A 12795-nucleotide genomic window follows, 5' to 3' on the forward strand; every position below is an offset into this window, starting at 1 on the left:
TTAAAGGGAACCTATTGGCAGAAATTGTCCTGATACACCACGACTGGTATGGTGTCAAGCATATTAACACCTTCCAGATCATGTTTCTTTTATTGCCCAGCAAGGTGGCATCATCCAGAGACTCCAGAGGCATCAGTGGGGTGAGCTTGACTTCAGTGCGGTTGCCTTTGTGATTTTATAGAATCAATTTACAGTTCACTTCAATTTGATTTTCTGGATGATGCTTCTGTGCTGGGGAGTAAAAGAAACATGATCTTGAAGGTATTAATATTTTTGACAACACATTGGTAGTGGTTAATTTGGTCAATTTCTGCTGACAGGTTCCACACTAAATTTTCATAAGGTACCAAAATGGGAGCCATCTACTGTATTTTATTTTACATAAATATATTAAATAAAATTGGGTATAAGCAGTATCTGTTACACTTTCCGTTTAAGGAGAATGTTACTATTTTCCTTCAATCGCCTTTTGTTCCTTATAGACTTCAATATAAAGAAGGCAACAAAAAATGTTATTTTCTTACTATAACTTTTTCCACTATTGATAATGGAAGGACTAAGCCCCAACTCAAACTTTTTTTTGGACCGTTATCCGTAGATCCGTTTTTATCATCTGTCAGTAAGACGATAGTATTATAAGCCCACTAGAATGTCCATTGATTTCAATGGAGTTTTAAAGGCTTTGGTTTGCACCACATGCATTAACGCTCCTGTTGATCAGAAAATTGGACAGAAGCTGCAGTGTTTTTTTTTCCGTCTCAAATAACGAAAACCTAATGGAAGTGGTCAATGGAATCCATTAAAAGTCTACTTAAATCAAAGGACATTGTAATGGATCAGTCAGACTTACTTTATTTGTGACGGAAGGTGATAACGGCAGGTGTGAACTGGGCCCAACAGAACCTGACTAATGCAAGTGTGAACTTAGTCTTATAAAACCAACATGTATAGCCTTCACCATCCTTAATACCAGAGAATAAAGGTTCCTATTTTTATTCTTGTGTATACCCTACCATAAACTAGTACTTGTGTTAATGTCAGTGTTAGCCTAGCCCTTTTTATGGTCAGAAGACCTAAAATCAGAAGGATCGTAATCACATTAGGACTGCCTTGGTCACTTTAGCAGACTGCAAGCTTTGCTATTTAAAGGGAATGTCCAAATTTAGGACGTTCTCCCCAATCCACAGGATAGGGGATATGTCCCTAAGCTGTGAGGGTTTGACAGATGGGTCCCCCAATATTCATGAGAACCAGACGCCCCAGCAATTAGTAGAACAGGGATTTCGTTCTCATTAATGGATGAAAGAGCAGGTCAAGCAAGCAACCAGAACTTGTCTTTCTCCGTCCAATCTCATAGGAATGAATGAAATGGCAAGGGGCATGCTCGTCCCGCTCTACCCATTAAATAGAACAGGTTTCTCACCCTCCTAATTGCTGGGAGGTATCATGATCAGTGGGGGTCCCAATTGTCATAACCCCTTTAATTACAAAGTTATCCCCTATCAACAACCCAACAAGAAAAACAGAATGCACCAAAGACTGCTCAACTATCACAATTAAGTAAATTTTATTTGAGTCCAAACAGCAATGAAAAATAGCACATATATTTAAAAGCATTTAAAACATGTAATGTTCATGGAATACGACTGGAGACCGTGGTGTGGGTCAACACAGTGCTACCCCCTGCAAAACACTCAGTGGTGCAAAAACATTCCTACCACAGAATCCGCACAACATGTATGTTGGTCAGTTGTCTTTAAGGCAAATACACATGTGTCCTAGTATTAAGGGTCAAACAGATATCAGTTTCTAAAGTGCTAGTACACAACCAGTACGTTTGAAAAAATTGTCCATAGGGAGGTAAACCAAGGCACAAATTTGCAAGTTACCCGGTAAAGTGCTGAGAGGCAGGCATACAGGTGGAGGGAAAGGCAGGGGTATGAGGCTCCCCGCGCGTTTCGTTGCACTGGGCGACTTCCTCACGGGTATGAGGAAGTCGCCCAGTGCGACGAAACGCGTGGTGCCTTAGTTTACCTCCTTTTGGACAATTTTTTCAAACGTGCTCTGGGGCAATTTGCTGGTTGTGCACTAGCACTTTAGAAACTGATATCCGTTTGACCCTTAATACTAGGACACATGTGTATTTGCCTTATAGACAACTGACCGACATACATGTTGTGCGGATTCTGTGTGGTAGGAATGTTTTTGCACCACTGAGTGTTTTGCAGGGGGTAGCACTGTGTTGTCCCACATCACGGTCTCCAGTCGTATTCCATGTACATTACATGTTTTAAATGTATGTGCTATTTTTTGTTTCTGTTTGGACTCAAATAAAATTTACTTAATTGTGATAGTTCAGCAGTCTTTGGTGCATTCTGTTTTTCTTGCTGGGTTGTTGATATATTTCATTGCACCAGCTCAGTTGTACTACAGGTTGTTCTGATCATTGTATTTTCTAATGGAAAAGTTATCCCCTATCCTGTTGATTGGGGATAACCTCCTAAGTTGAGAAACGCCTTTAGGTGGATGGCATACAGATTTGTCCTTCCTCATAATCACTCTTTGTATGATATGTGTGGCACAAGATGACCACTCTTGAAATAAAAATGGAATAAAAACATGATTTTGTGATGCTACCTCATGAGATGTTTTTCCTATATGTCTCTAATGGTTATATTGTGTCATCTGTACTGTACACATAGGTAAATGAATGGAGCAATGTCATTATAACCCCCTTACTCTCAACCACTGATCATAACGCTGTACAATTCAACGTACAGACTTAACCCATGACACATACTACAGATAGTAAAGCAACAGCTGTATCTGTGAATGAATCCAACTAATCATAAAGAGTTACTCCGCAGATCATATAGTCAATGGGGTCTAATCAGAGCCACCCTCTACCATAGCAATAGATCATAATAGAATGAAACGTGTTTTTGTCTGACTTGACTTAGCACTATTGAGCCTACCAGCGGCTTTAATTGCTTATACATTATGAATGTAGCCGCCATACCCAAACATCAAATAAGGTCACGGCCTTTTCTTCCATCAGATATAATTAGAATGTGATTCATCAGGGAGATAGTCATATTATAGAGGCTCTCTGGGACCTAATCAAATAAAAATAACCACTTACATAACTGTTTTTATAGAAAAAGAAGACATCCTGCGGTGTGTAAAATACTTGAAAGATGATTATTTCTGTCCGCCTGTTTGTATTACAGCTCTGCACAAAATTGGCAGGGTATTTGTTAACCTTTAAAAGATGCGCCCAATTTAAGCTCTCAGGATAAAAATACATTTCTCCTTTTATTTTTAAGCAGCTACGATTTTTCTAAATTTCATTAACATTAATTGATGATTTTTCCCAGAAAACAGTCAGCTGGGGATTGTTTGGAGGCATCTGGGTAAAATTTAAGTTTACAGCATGTAAAGCATGGCTAAAACCTTTAAAAATAATCCTTTAACCCCTTAACGACCTGGCCCTTTTTAGTTTTTTTCACTTCCATTTTTCACTCACCACCTTCAAAAATCTATAACTTTTTTATTTTTCCACATAAAGAGCTCTGTGACGGCTTATTTTCTGCGTAACAAATTGCACTTCATAGTGTCTGTATTTAATTTTAATTCCATGTCGTGTACTGGGAAGTGGGAAAAAAATTCCAAATGCAGTGAAAATGTTGAAAAAACGCATTTGCACCATTTTCTTGGATTTCACTGTACGCCCAAAATGACATGTCTACTCTATTCTTTGGGTCAGTACGATTACGGGGATACCAAATTTGTATAGGTTTTATAAATGTTTTCATACATTTACAAAAATTAAAACCTCCTGCACAAAAATATATTTTTTTATTTTGCCATCTTCTGGCGCCAATAACTTTTTCATACTTTGGTGCTGTGGGTGGTGTCACTTTTTGCGTCTTTTGATGGCGTTTTCATTGCTATCATTTTTAGGACTGTGCGACTTTTTGATCACTTATTATAGATAAGTGCTATTTTCCGTTACGGGGTTAAACACAGTGAAAAACCGTTATTATTTTTTGATAGATCAGGCATTTTTGGACGCGGCAATACCTAATATGGGTCATTTACTAAGGGCCTGATTAGCGTTTTTGCGACGGGTTAACCGAATTTTTCCGTTTTGCAAGATTTTCCCTGTATAAGGGGTAGGGGGGGGGCGTGGCCGTAAAAAAACCCAACGGAATCGGAAAAACCGCCGCATTTACAAAAAAATAAAGTGTCGGCTTACTTTCACCCACGATGGCTTGGTGAACTTCAGTGCATTCCGATGGTCTTCAGTGCAGCAGCGCAACCTGGTGGACGTTGGAGGAACTACCTTAGTGAATCCCGGCCGGACCCGAATCCACCTCAGAGAACGCTCCGCTGGATTGCAAATGGACCGGGTAACTAAATTTGCCCCAATGTGTTTATGATTTTTACTGTTTATTAATAGTTATATCAGTTCTAGGGAAAGGGGGGTGATTTGAATTTTTAGATTTTTTATTATAATTTTTTTTCATTTTGACTTTTACTGTTTTTCAGAATCCCTAGGGTACTGTACCCCTAGGTTGTCTGATCGATCCTATCATATACTGCCATAGTACAGTACGGCAGTGTATGTGGATTTTCATCCTCATACATTACAATGTGCTGATAGTACATTGTAATGAATGGGTTAAAACGAGACAGCCTCGGCTCTTTCGAAGATATCACGGGGAGCGGAGATCCGCAACAAGATGACGGCGCCCTTGTGCCGCCATATTTTTGAAGCTGCCGGCGGCGATCGGCAGCAAAGCACCCGCGATCAGTGCTTGCACGGATTGCAGGTGTTACCGGTAAGCCTTTGCTGCAATATGCAGCAATATACATTACAATGTGCTGATAGTACATTGTAATGAATCGATTAAAACGAGACAGCCTCGGCTCTTCTGAAGACCCTAGGCTGTCATGGCGACGGATTGCCGCTCCCTGATGATGGCACGGGGAGCGGCGATCTGCAGCAAGATGGCAGTGCCCAAGCGGGTGTTACCGGTAAGCCTTTGCTGCAATATGCAGCAAAGTCTTCCCGGCTATGGTAAGGGCTCAGCCCGCAAGCCCTCTCCATGCACTGTAATTGTACGGGGCGCATCGGAAAGGGTTAAAGAAGCACCCTTCAACAGGATGAAAAATCATGATGTAAACAGATTTTAATACTTGTAGGTAATAGTTCAGAAAATCCAAAAATTCACAATACCATAAATGGTTGATATATCTATTTATACACCGGGAATACACATAGGGGCAGATTTACTTACCCGGCCCATTCGCGATCCAGCGGCGCGTTCTCTGCTCTGGATTCGGGTCCGGCCGGGATTTATGAAGGTAGTTCTTCCGCCGTCCACCAGGTGGTGCTGCTGCGCTGAAAGTCATCTCATCGCGCCGGAATGCACCACCTCGGACCAGGTGAAGGTAAGCGCTCCCCAAGCGACACAATTTCGGTTTTTAAATGCGGCGGTTTTTCCGAATACGTCGGGTTTTCGTTCGGCCACGCCCCCCGATTTCTGTCGCGCGCATGCCGGCGCCGATGCGCCACAATCCGATCGCGTGCGCCACAATCCCGGGGCAATTCAGGTACAATCGGCGCAAATCGGAAATATTCGGGTAACACATCGGGAAAACGCGAATCAGGCCCTTAGTAAATGACCCCCATAGTATTCAGACCTCTTTACATTTTTCATTCTTTGTTTCATTGGTAAGATCATAAAAAGTTCTTTTTTTGCTCATTAATGTGCACTCTGCACCCATCTTGACAGAAAAAAACAGAAATGTACATATTTTTGCTCATTTATTAAACAAGAAAAACTGAAATATCACATGGACATAAGAAGTTTGGGACGACCACAACTTTTCCTCCACCTGGCTTTCCAGCCAAAGTTAGCAATCGTGTGAGAAGAGCCATGGTGAGAGATGAAGAACCCCAAGATCACTGTGGCTGAGCTCCAGAGATGCAGCAGGGAGATGGGAGAAAGTTCCTAAATATCACTGCAGCCTCCACCAGTCAGGGCTTTATGGCAGATGCGACGGGAGCCTCTCACATGACTATGAGAAATAAGATTCTCTGGTCTGATGAGACAAAGATTGAACTTTTTAGTGTTAATTCTAAGCAGTATGTGTGGAGAAAACCAGGCGCTGCTCATCACCTGCCAAATACAATCCCAACAATGACACATGGTGGTGGCAGCATCATTCTATGTGGGCAGAAACAAGACCACTGGTTACAAAGAAAAGATGAATGCGGCCAAGTACAGTGATAATCCTGGATGAAAACCTCTTCTAGAGTGCTCTGGACCTCAGACTGGCCCAAAGGTTCACCTTCTGTCATGACAATGGAAGAGATTTTTCAGAGGTTTCTTTTTTAAAACAAACCTGTTCTAGTTTCTGAAAGCAACCTATCAGGGCTGAGCTTAAATTTGGTAAAATGAAAGCTTAGCTCTGATTGGTTGCCATGGGCAACTATAACAGTTTTGCTTCTGATAAATCTCCCCCAAGGATCCGAAGCACACAGCTAAAATAACAATGAAGTGGCTTCAGAACAATTCCTCCAACATTCACCATCCAACCTGAGGGAACTGGAGAGGATCTGCAAGGAAGAGGCAGAGGATCCCCAAATGCAGGCGTGAAAAACTTCCCAAGAAGACTCCTGGCTGTGATATTTCTTTTTTTATCTATATTTCTGTTATTTGCTGTCAGGATGGTGTACAGAGTGTACATTAATGAGCAAAAAAGAACAGTCTGTATGTACACCATAAAGAGCAGCTGGAGGAGTATACATTGCTTAAAGGAGTATATTGTTTAATCCTTCAATAGGTACCTAATCTCCATTTGAAATTTTTAACCACATGTTATTTGAATGCAATTCTATTCTTCTATGACCTCAAATAAATCAGCTTAGATTTGCATTACAAGTGACACTAATAAGGAAAGAAAAATTCTAATGAATGAACTACATTAACATGTTTGGACCTTGTCCTTCAGCTTTGCTGAATCCTTAGGAGAAAATGGAAACATATGAGGTTTGTAGAGTTATGCTGGAAGGCATCCTTTAAAGGGGCTTTCCCACAAATTCAAGTTAGGCCCTATGGGACCCCATCAGACCCCTTGTTTTCGTGATCTGTGGGGGTCTTATCACTGAGACCCCAACAATCAGCAATTTGTGGGAAAACCACTTTAATAATTATGGATTATGGCGCATAATATATATTCTAGGGTAAATACAAGACCCTAACAGAGTCATCCATATTGTACTTACCCTCGTAATGATTGTGTACAGTAAAGCTTGCAGCAGGTTTCGAGATTTCCTGTGACCTCCTGCCAACTTTACACAAACTTTACCAGGGTAATTACTATACGGGTGACCCTATTAGTCTTCTACTTACCCTGGTAAAGTTTTGTAATAGTGGCCAACTCCTTTAATGGATACTGTATGTCTTTGGTAACATGCACAACTATGATATAATCTATTTTACTGCAGACTAGGGGGGTTTATGTATTTTCTTCAAAACATATATATATATAGACCCCAAAAGGGCAAAAAAAAGCCTAGTTTTCAATAGGGTGACATAATATACTTTTCAAAAAGACGAAAAGATGAAGAAAAACTGACATACAGACCGATCCCATTGTTTAAATGTGCCCTTTCTTAGGTGCATAAAAATTGTGTGAAGCCATTATAATGTGAATAGCGTGGGATGGGCCGTTCTATGGGGCACATTCACCTTGCACCAGTTTTTTGTCCATCTTTGCACGTTCTTTCATGTGAAAACCGCTTGCACATGTATTGAAGAAGTGTCTGCGCCACATATGTGTCGCACGCAACCCTTTTTTTTGTCACGGCTGCACTAATCTTCATGCAACACAAATTTCGGCACTGAAATGGGGGTTCTGGTGCTCAGTGGGACCGTGCGCCATATTTAATATGTAAATTCTGACAGAATTAGGTGCACCAAAAAAAAGTTCCGGCGCACCCTGTACTATACACAGGCAAACTGTTTTTAGTAAATGTGGGCCTACATGTTACAAAGATATACTGTACATCCACTGCCTTGCCATTAGAGAATGATATCTCTGTAACATACACTGATGCATACACATATGGTGGTACAATCATTTGCAAGAGATCCTAGAACTAGGTGCAAAAAATAGCTTCAAAGGTTTGGTTAAGTTTTAAGGGATATTTTTTTTTTTACTACAAATCAATGTTATTGTGAAAAGAAAAACACCAGAGTCTATAAATCACTGTTCCACAAACAAAAACGTGCAGAAACAAACGGACCGCAGGCTCAGTCAATGGCCATATAGAGAAACAGAAACTGGGACTGGCACATACAGAAGAACTGAACAACACAAACCACCAAATTGTCAAAAGCTTTTAATGAATGCCATAGAGATCAAGCACCAGAAATTGATGATAGAAAGCCACAGGGTGCAGTTTTCAATATACTCTATGAAGGGTTAAAAGGTGCATGTGTGTATTATATTAATATATTTAAACACATACACATTATATGCAGTATTATTCATCCATGTGTCTTAATATGTTTTTGACATAAAACTTTCTTCTACATCAATTAGGGTAATTTTTTTGTGTTTTTTTTGGTGGGGGGGGGGCATTGGGATTGTTTGATTTACTGTATCAAATAGGGTGATACATCTAGTTCTGAGTCTGTTGTTTTTTTGCATATGTTTTTCAGAAACCCCTTTTTTCCTATGCCAGCAAGTTTTTTTTTTGCCCCAAAATTAACAACTTTGCCGAGCAAAAATGTGCAACTTCTTTAAACGTCAACCTCTGGATTCCGAAGATAAATCAAGTCCAACATGTGAATGATAAGTTTTGTTAAATTTGCTGGGCCAGTTACAAAATTGCACATTTTTGAGCAAATCTACCAATATATCCAAAAATATTGCAACTATAACAGAAAAATATAATTTTTTTTTGGTTCAAATTTTTTCCTATTTTAATACTGAAAACTGCTGTGTGGCTCCGTTGTAAGTGATAATTGTGAAAAATAAAAGGTAAAAAGAAAAGGAATCTTCTTGAATACAGTTATGGATGCAGAATCACGTTAACCCTTTCAACTCACTGCAGAATGGAGTTGGGATTTTGACGAGAAGATTTAGTGCAACAAGTGCAGTTAGTTGTGGTCAAATTATGTTAATAACGAGTGATCAGCGTGCGAAGAGTCCGAATGAGAGGCTACGTGAATGATGGTTGACAGTTTCTTACCTTGGATTTATGATCGGAAGTTAAAACCTGAATTTTATTTTCTGTTTCTTTCTTCATTTCAACACAGTTATTTCCTCTAAACAGTAAAATATTTTCCATAGTTAGATATTTTAGCTCAAGACTTTGTATTTTGAATACCACATAAACCAGTTAGAAACGTTTTCTTTAGACTTTGTTATCACAGATATCTATTTGGATTTATTTTATTGGGTTTTATATATACATATTTTTAATTTTTATAACGTATTATATATTGTATCAGCATGTTTCATTAGATCCTCTTACTTGTATAATTTATAATACATTCTTATTAGGAATTTACATTACATTGTATTATTTTTAGCCTTTAGGAGGTCGCCCTTTACATGAAGGTATTGAAAAGACACTTACAATAGACACAATACATACAGTGAAACTTCTCTTTCAGCAGACCATCCACTTTTGCACTTTTAAAGTGGTGGTCTGCTTACAGAGGGGCAGCTTCCATGGAGTATAATGGGAAATAAAATTGATCACTGAGAAAAAAAATCGTCTTTTAGGGAAATAATCTTCTGGAAAGGTTTCACCGTTGCTAATTTCTGAAAGATGATTAAGGGAATGCAAATTGCAGCGAGTGTTATATGTAAATGTTATATCTAGCCTCCCACTAGTTCTACTTGGCTATACAGCCAAGACTGTATGTAAGACTGTATGCAAATGAGCCTAAGGGGCTCCAGGCTCCATTAACACCTATGGAACCTGGAGCCCCTCAGGCTCATTTGCATACAGCCCTTCAACATGGTTAAACGAAATCTGTCACACAGATGCAGTATTTTACACCAAGACATGTGTGTCCCCTTTATCAACTCTTCCTCTATCTTATAATTGCATTGTTTTGGAGGAAATTATCGTTTAGAGTGATGCAAATGAGCCTCAGGGGCTCCTGTCCATACTCCCCTCTACTCTACTCTCCTGTCTACTCTTCTCTCCCCAGCCAGAAAGCTGGTGACGTCGTGATTAGCAGACAACAGAGCCAGAAAGGGTTTAGAGACAGGAGTACCAGAGGTGCATCTGCATAAATTAAAAGGAAATTTACCATTAGGACCAAGGGTTTTAAACACAGCACACTTACATGCTGGTGTAAGCCCCATCTGGTAAGATCTGTTGTTCTTTTAGCTATTTATGCCCTTGTTTTACAAAAAAAGGCTTTAAAATCATGCAAATGAGCCCTAGGGCCTCCGGGCTCCATAGATGTTATTCCCCTCAGGATCATTTGCATAATTTTGAAAGCCTCTATTTGTAAAAACAAGGGGAAAGAAGCTAAAAGATCAGATCCTGCCAAAGGGGGCATACGCCAGTATGTCAGTGTGCTGGGTTTACAATCCTTCATCCTGATGGTAGATGTCCTTTAAAAGGCAATTTTCTACAAAGTGAGGCCTTTAGAAGATAAAGGAAGAATGGATCCGGTTTCAGAACAAACACCAGTGTGTAAATGTGTTTGGTGTGCAATACTTCATCCATGTGGTAGATTTTGTGTAAATAATTTTATAACCTGTTTAACCCCATTTTCATTTTGAGTGTAAAAGGTTTTTAGGATGTCCAACTCTTCCTCTATCAAAAGGTTTACGAATATCAAAGTTATACTGTATGTCATTACTTTATGACCTAGGCCTAAATTGCTGAAAAAAATCAAAGAATTTAACATAATCATTATTTTTGTCATCCATCATTTTATTGGTCATTTCCTGGATTTGAAACCATGACTATCTTATTGGTTGATTTTTAAAGTCTGCCTCTATATATAACTTATGTGGAAGGATGCTACTGACAATGATCTCCCCATCCAAGGGTTAACAATGTGGAGAATAAAGTGCTTGAATTGTTTATTCTCGGCGCTGCGTGTAACGCTGCAGAGCACCTCATTGAATATCAAAGCATAGTGCAATAGTCAATGGAAGAGGCAGTCGCGATGGTTACTAGGAAACTTCATCTGGTTTTGACATGAACTGCTGCTGTCCTCCTGTAGGATTGCTATTCTCCAACCTCACATTGATTGCAAGCAGGGCTGAGGTCAAGAGGGTTATAAGAAAAACTATAAAAAAAAACTTACTATACATCATAATGGGAACAAAAAAGATGCCTTTAAGACAAGATCACAAGGGCTGAATATGTCATTGGTTATAATTCCCTTTAAATTATATAATTTTACTTGAATAAATATATCTGTATTCTTACATACATAGGTTTCCAACCGTACTGATAGCAAACACTGCTAAACGTGTTCATTGTATGGGATGGGGCTCCGTATAATACACAATGTAGGTGGCAGCCTACTACGCCTGTATTATGTGCATTTATCTGGGAGTTATGCTGCTTCAAAGGGACAATAACTTGTTTTATTATCATACTGACCCTCCAGCAAGAGGAGGACAAGTTGCTCTCTATTGTCATCTATAGACAGCTACCTTGTCAATGCCAGACCCATAAAAGAGCCTTGAAATATTAAAGAAATTACACAACCCGATGTTCAATGTCATTTCTGTGTTGAATATTTGTATATAGGTGACACAATAGAGAGAGTTTTCTTCCTTTCAAAGGAGACCTCATTTGCATATGTTTTGTGTCATTCACTAGCTGTATCTGGAGTGAGAATGACATTGACAAAGTGATAGACATGATGGAAAAAAATTGGTAATTTAGGATAATTTTTGACGAATTACATTGAAATGCCAGTAGTTAAAGGGACTCGCTAGATTTTACCCCATCAAACTACAAGCCCCCTCAGGGAGGATATGAAATGTTCTTTCTAGAATTCCCTATTTTATGTTATATCTCTGCCATTTACCTAAGAAAAATCACATCCAAATTCATATGCATCAGGTGGTTCTGTGTGGCACACATCTGGAGATGGGAATGTGAGCTTTAAAGCGAACCTGTCACCAGGAATGGTACTTTTACACGTTACAATAGCCTATGCTATGCTGATTTTAAAAATGCCTTTGTCAGCATTCTGAATACTGCCACTACTTAATAAAATTTTATTTCACATTACCCAGTTCCCTGTCAGCAGCATCCCCCTCCCTCCCCTGCTTGCTCAATGCACATGGGAGGAAGAGGGCAGAGGGAGCTGGATGAATGTGGAGAAGATGAAGAATGCATCGAGGCGACTGAGACAGCTACTGCAGCTGCCCCCTGTCCCTCCCCTGGACTCACCACACGCTGCAGGCAGGGAGACAGGTAATGTGAAAAAAGGTTTTATTAAGTATTATTAAGTATTCAGAATGTTGACAAAGGCATTTTTAAAATCAGCATAGAATAGGCTATTGGAACCTGTCACCAGCTAAATATGACATTTATTGTGACAGTTTCACTTCAAATAAAAGTCTATTTCCCACCTTTTTCTTTAACTGTCTGTAACTCGGATTCCGCAGCTCACAGAACCACAAGCCTGATGCAAGTTTACAGATATATTTAATTGTAAAGCAAAACTATGTTTCTAGGTATTAAAAACCAAAGTCTGGGCATCAGAAGGGCCATTTCCCCAT

The 12795-nt window shown here is 39.5% G+C and overlaps 1 protein-coding gene across 5 annotated transcripts in view; it reads right to left on the reverse strand.

Annotated features, from left to right (window-relative positions):
• PLCB4 (phospholipase C beta 4) overlaps positions 1-12795 on the reverse strand; it is a 233484-nt gene that overhangs the window by 18333 nt on the left and 202356 nt on the right. For 4 of the 5 annotated variants that reach the window (XM_072140486.1, XM_072140487.1, XM_072140483.1 and 1 more), the window contains one exon: positions 9272-9347. The exons of the other annotated variant lie outside the window; for it this stretch is intronic. In XM_072140486.1, coding sequence (XP_071996587.1) covers positions 9272-9347 — 76 coding nt within the window. The remainder of the gene's footprint in view (positions 1-9271; positions 9348-12795) is intronic. 5 annotated transcript variants of the gene reach the window in all.

This window comes from Engystomops pustulosus, chromosome 3 (assembly GCF_040894005.1).
Source record: "Engystomops pustulosus chromosome 3, aEngPut4.maternal, whole genome shotgun sequence".
NCBI classification, from domain to species: domain Eukaryota; kingdom Metazoa; phylum Chordata; class Amphibia; order Anura; family Leptodactylidae; genus Engystomops; species Engystomops pustulosus.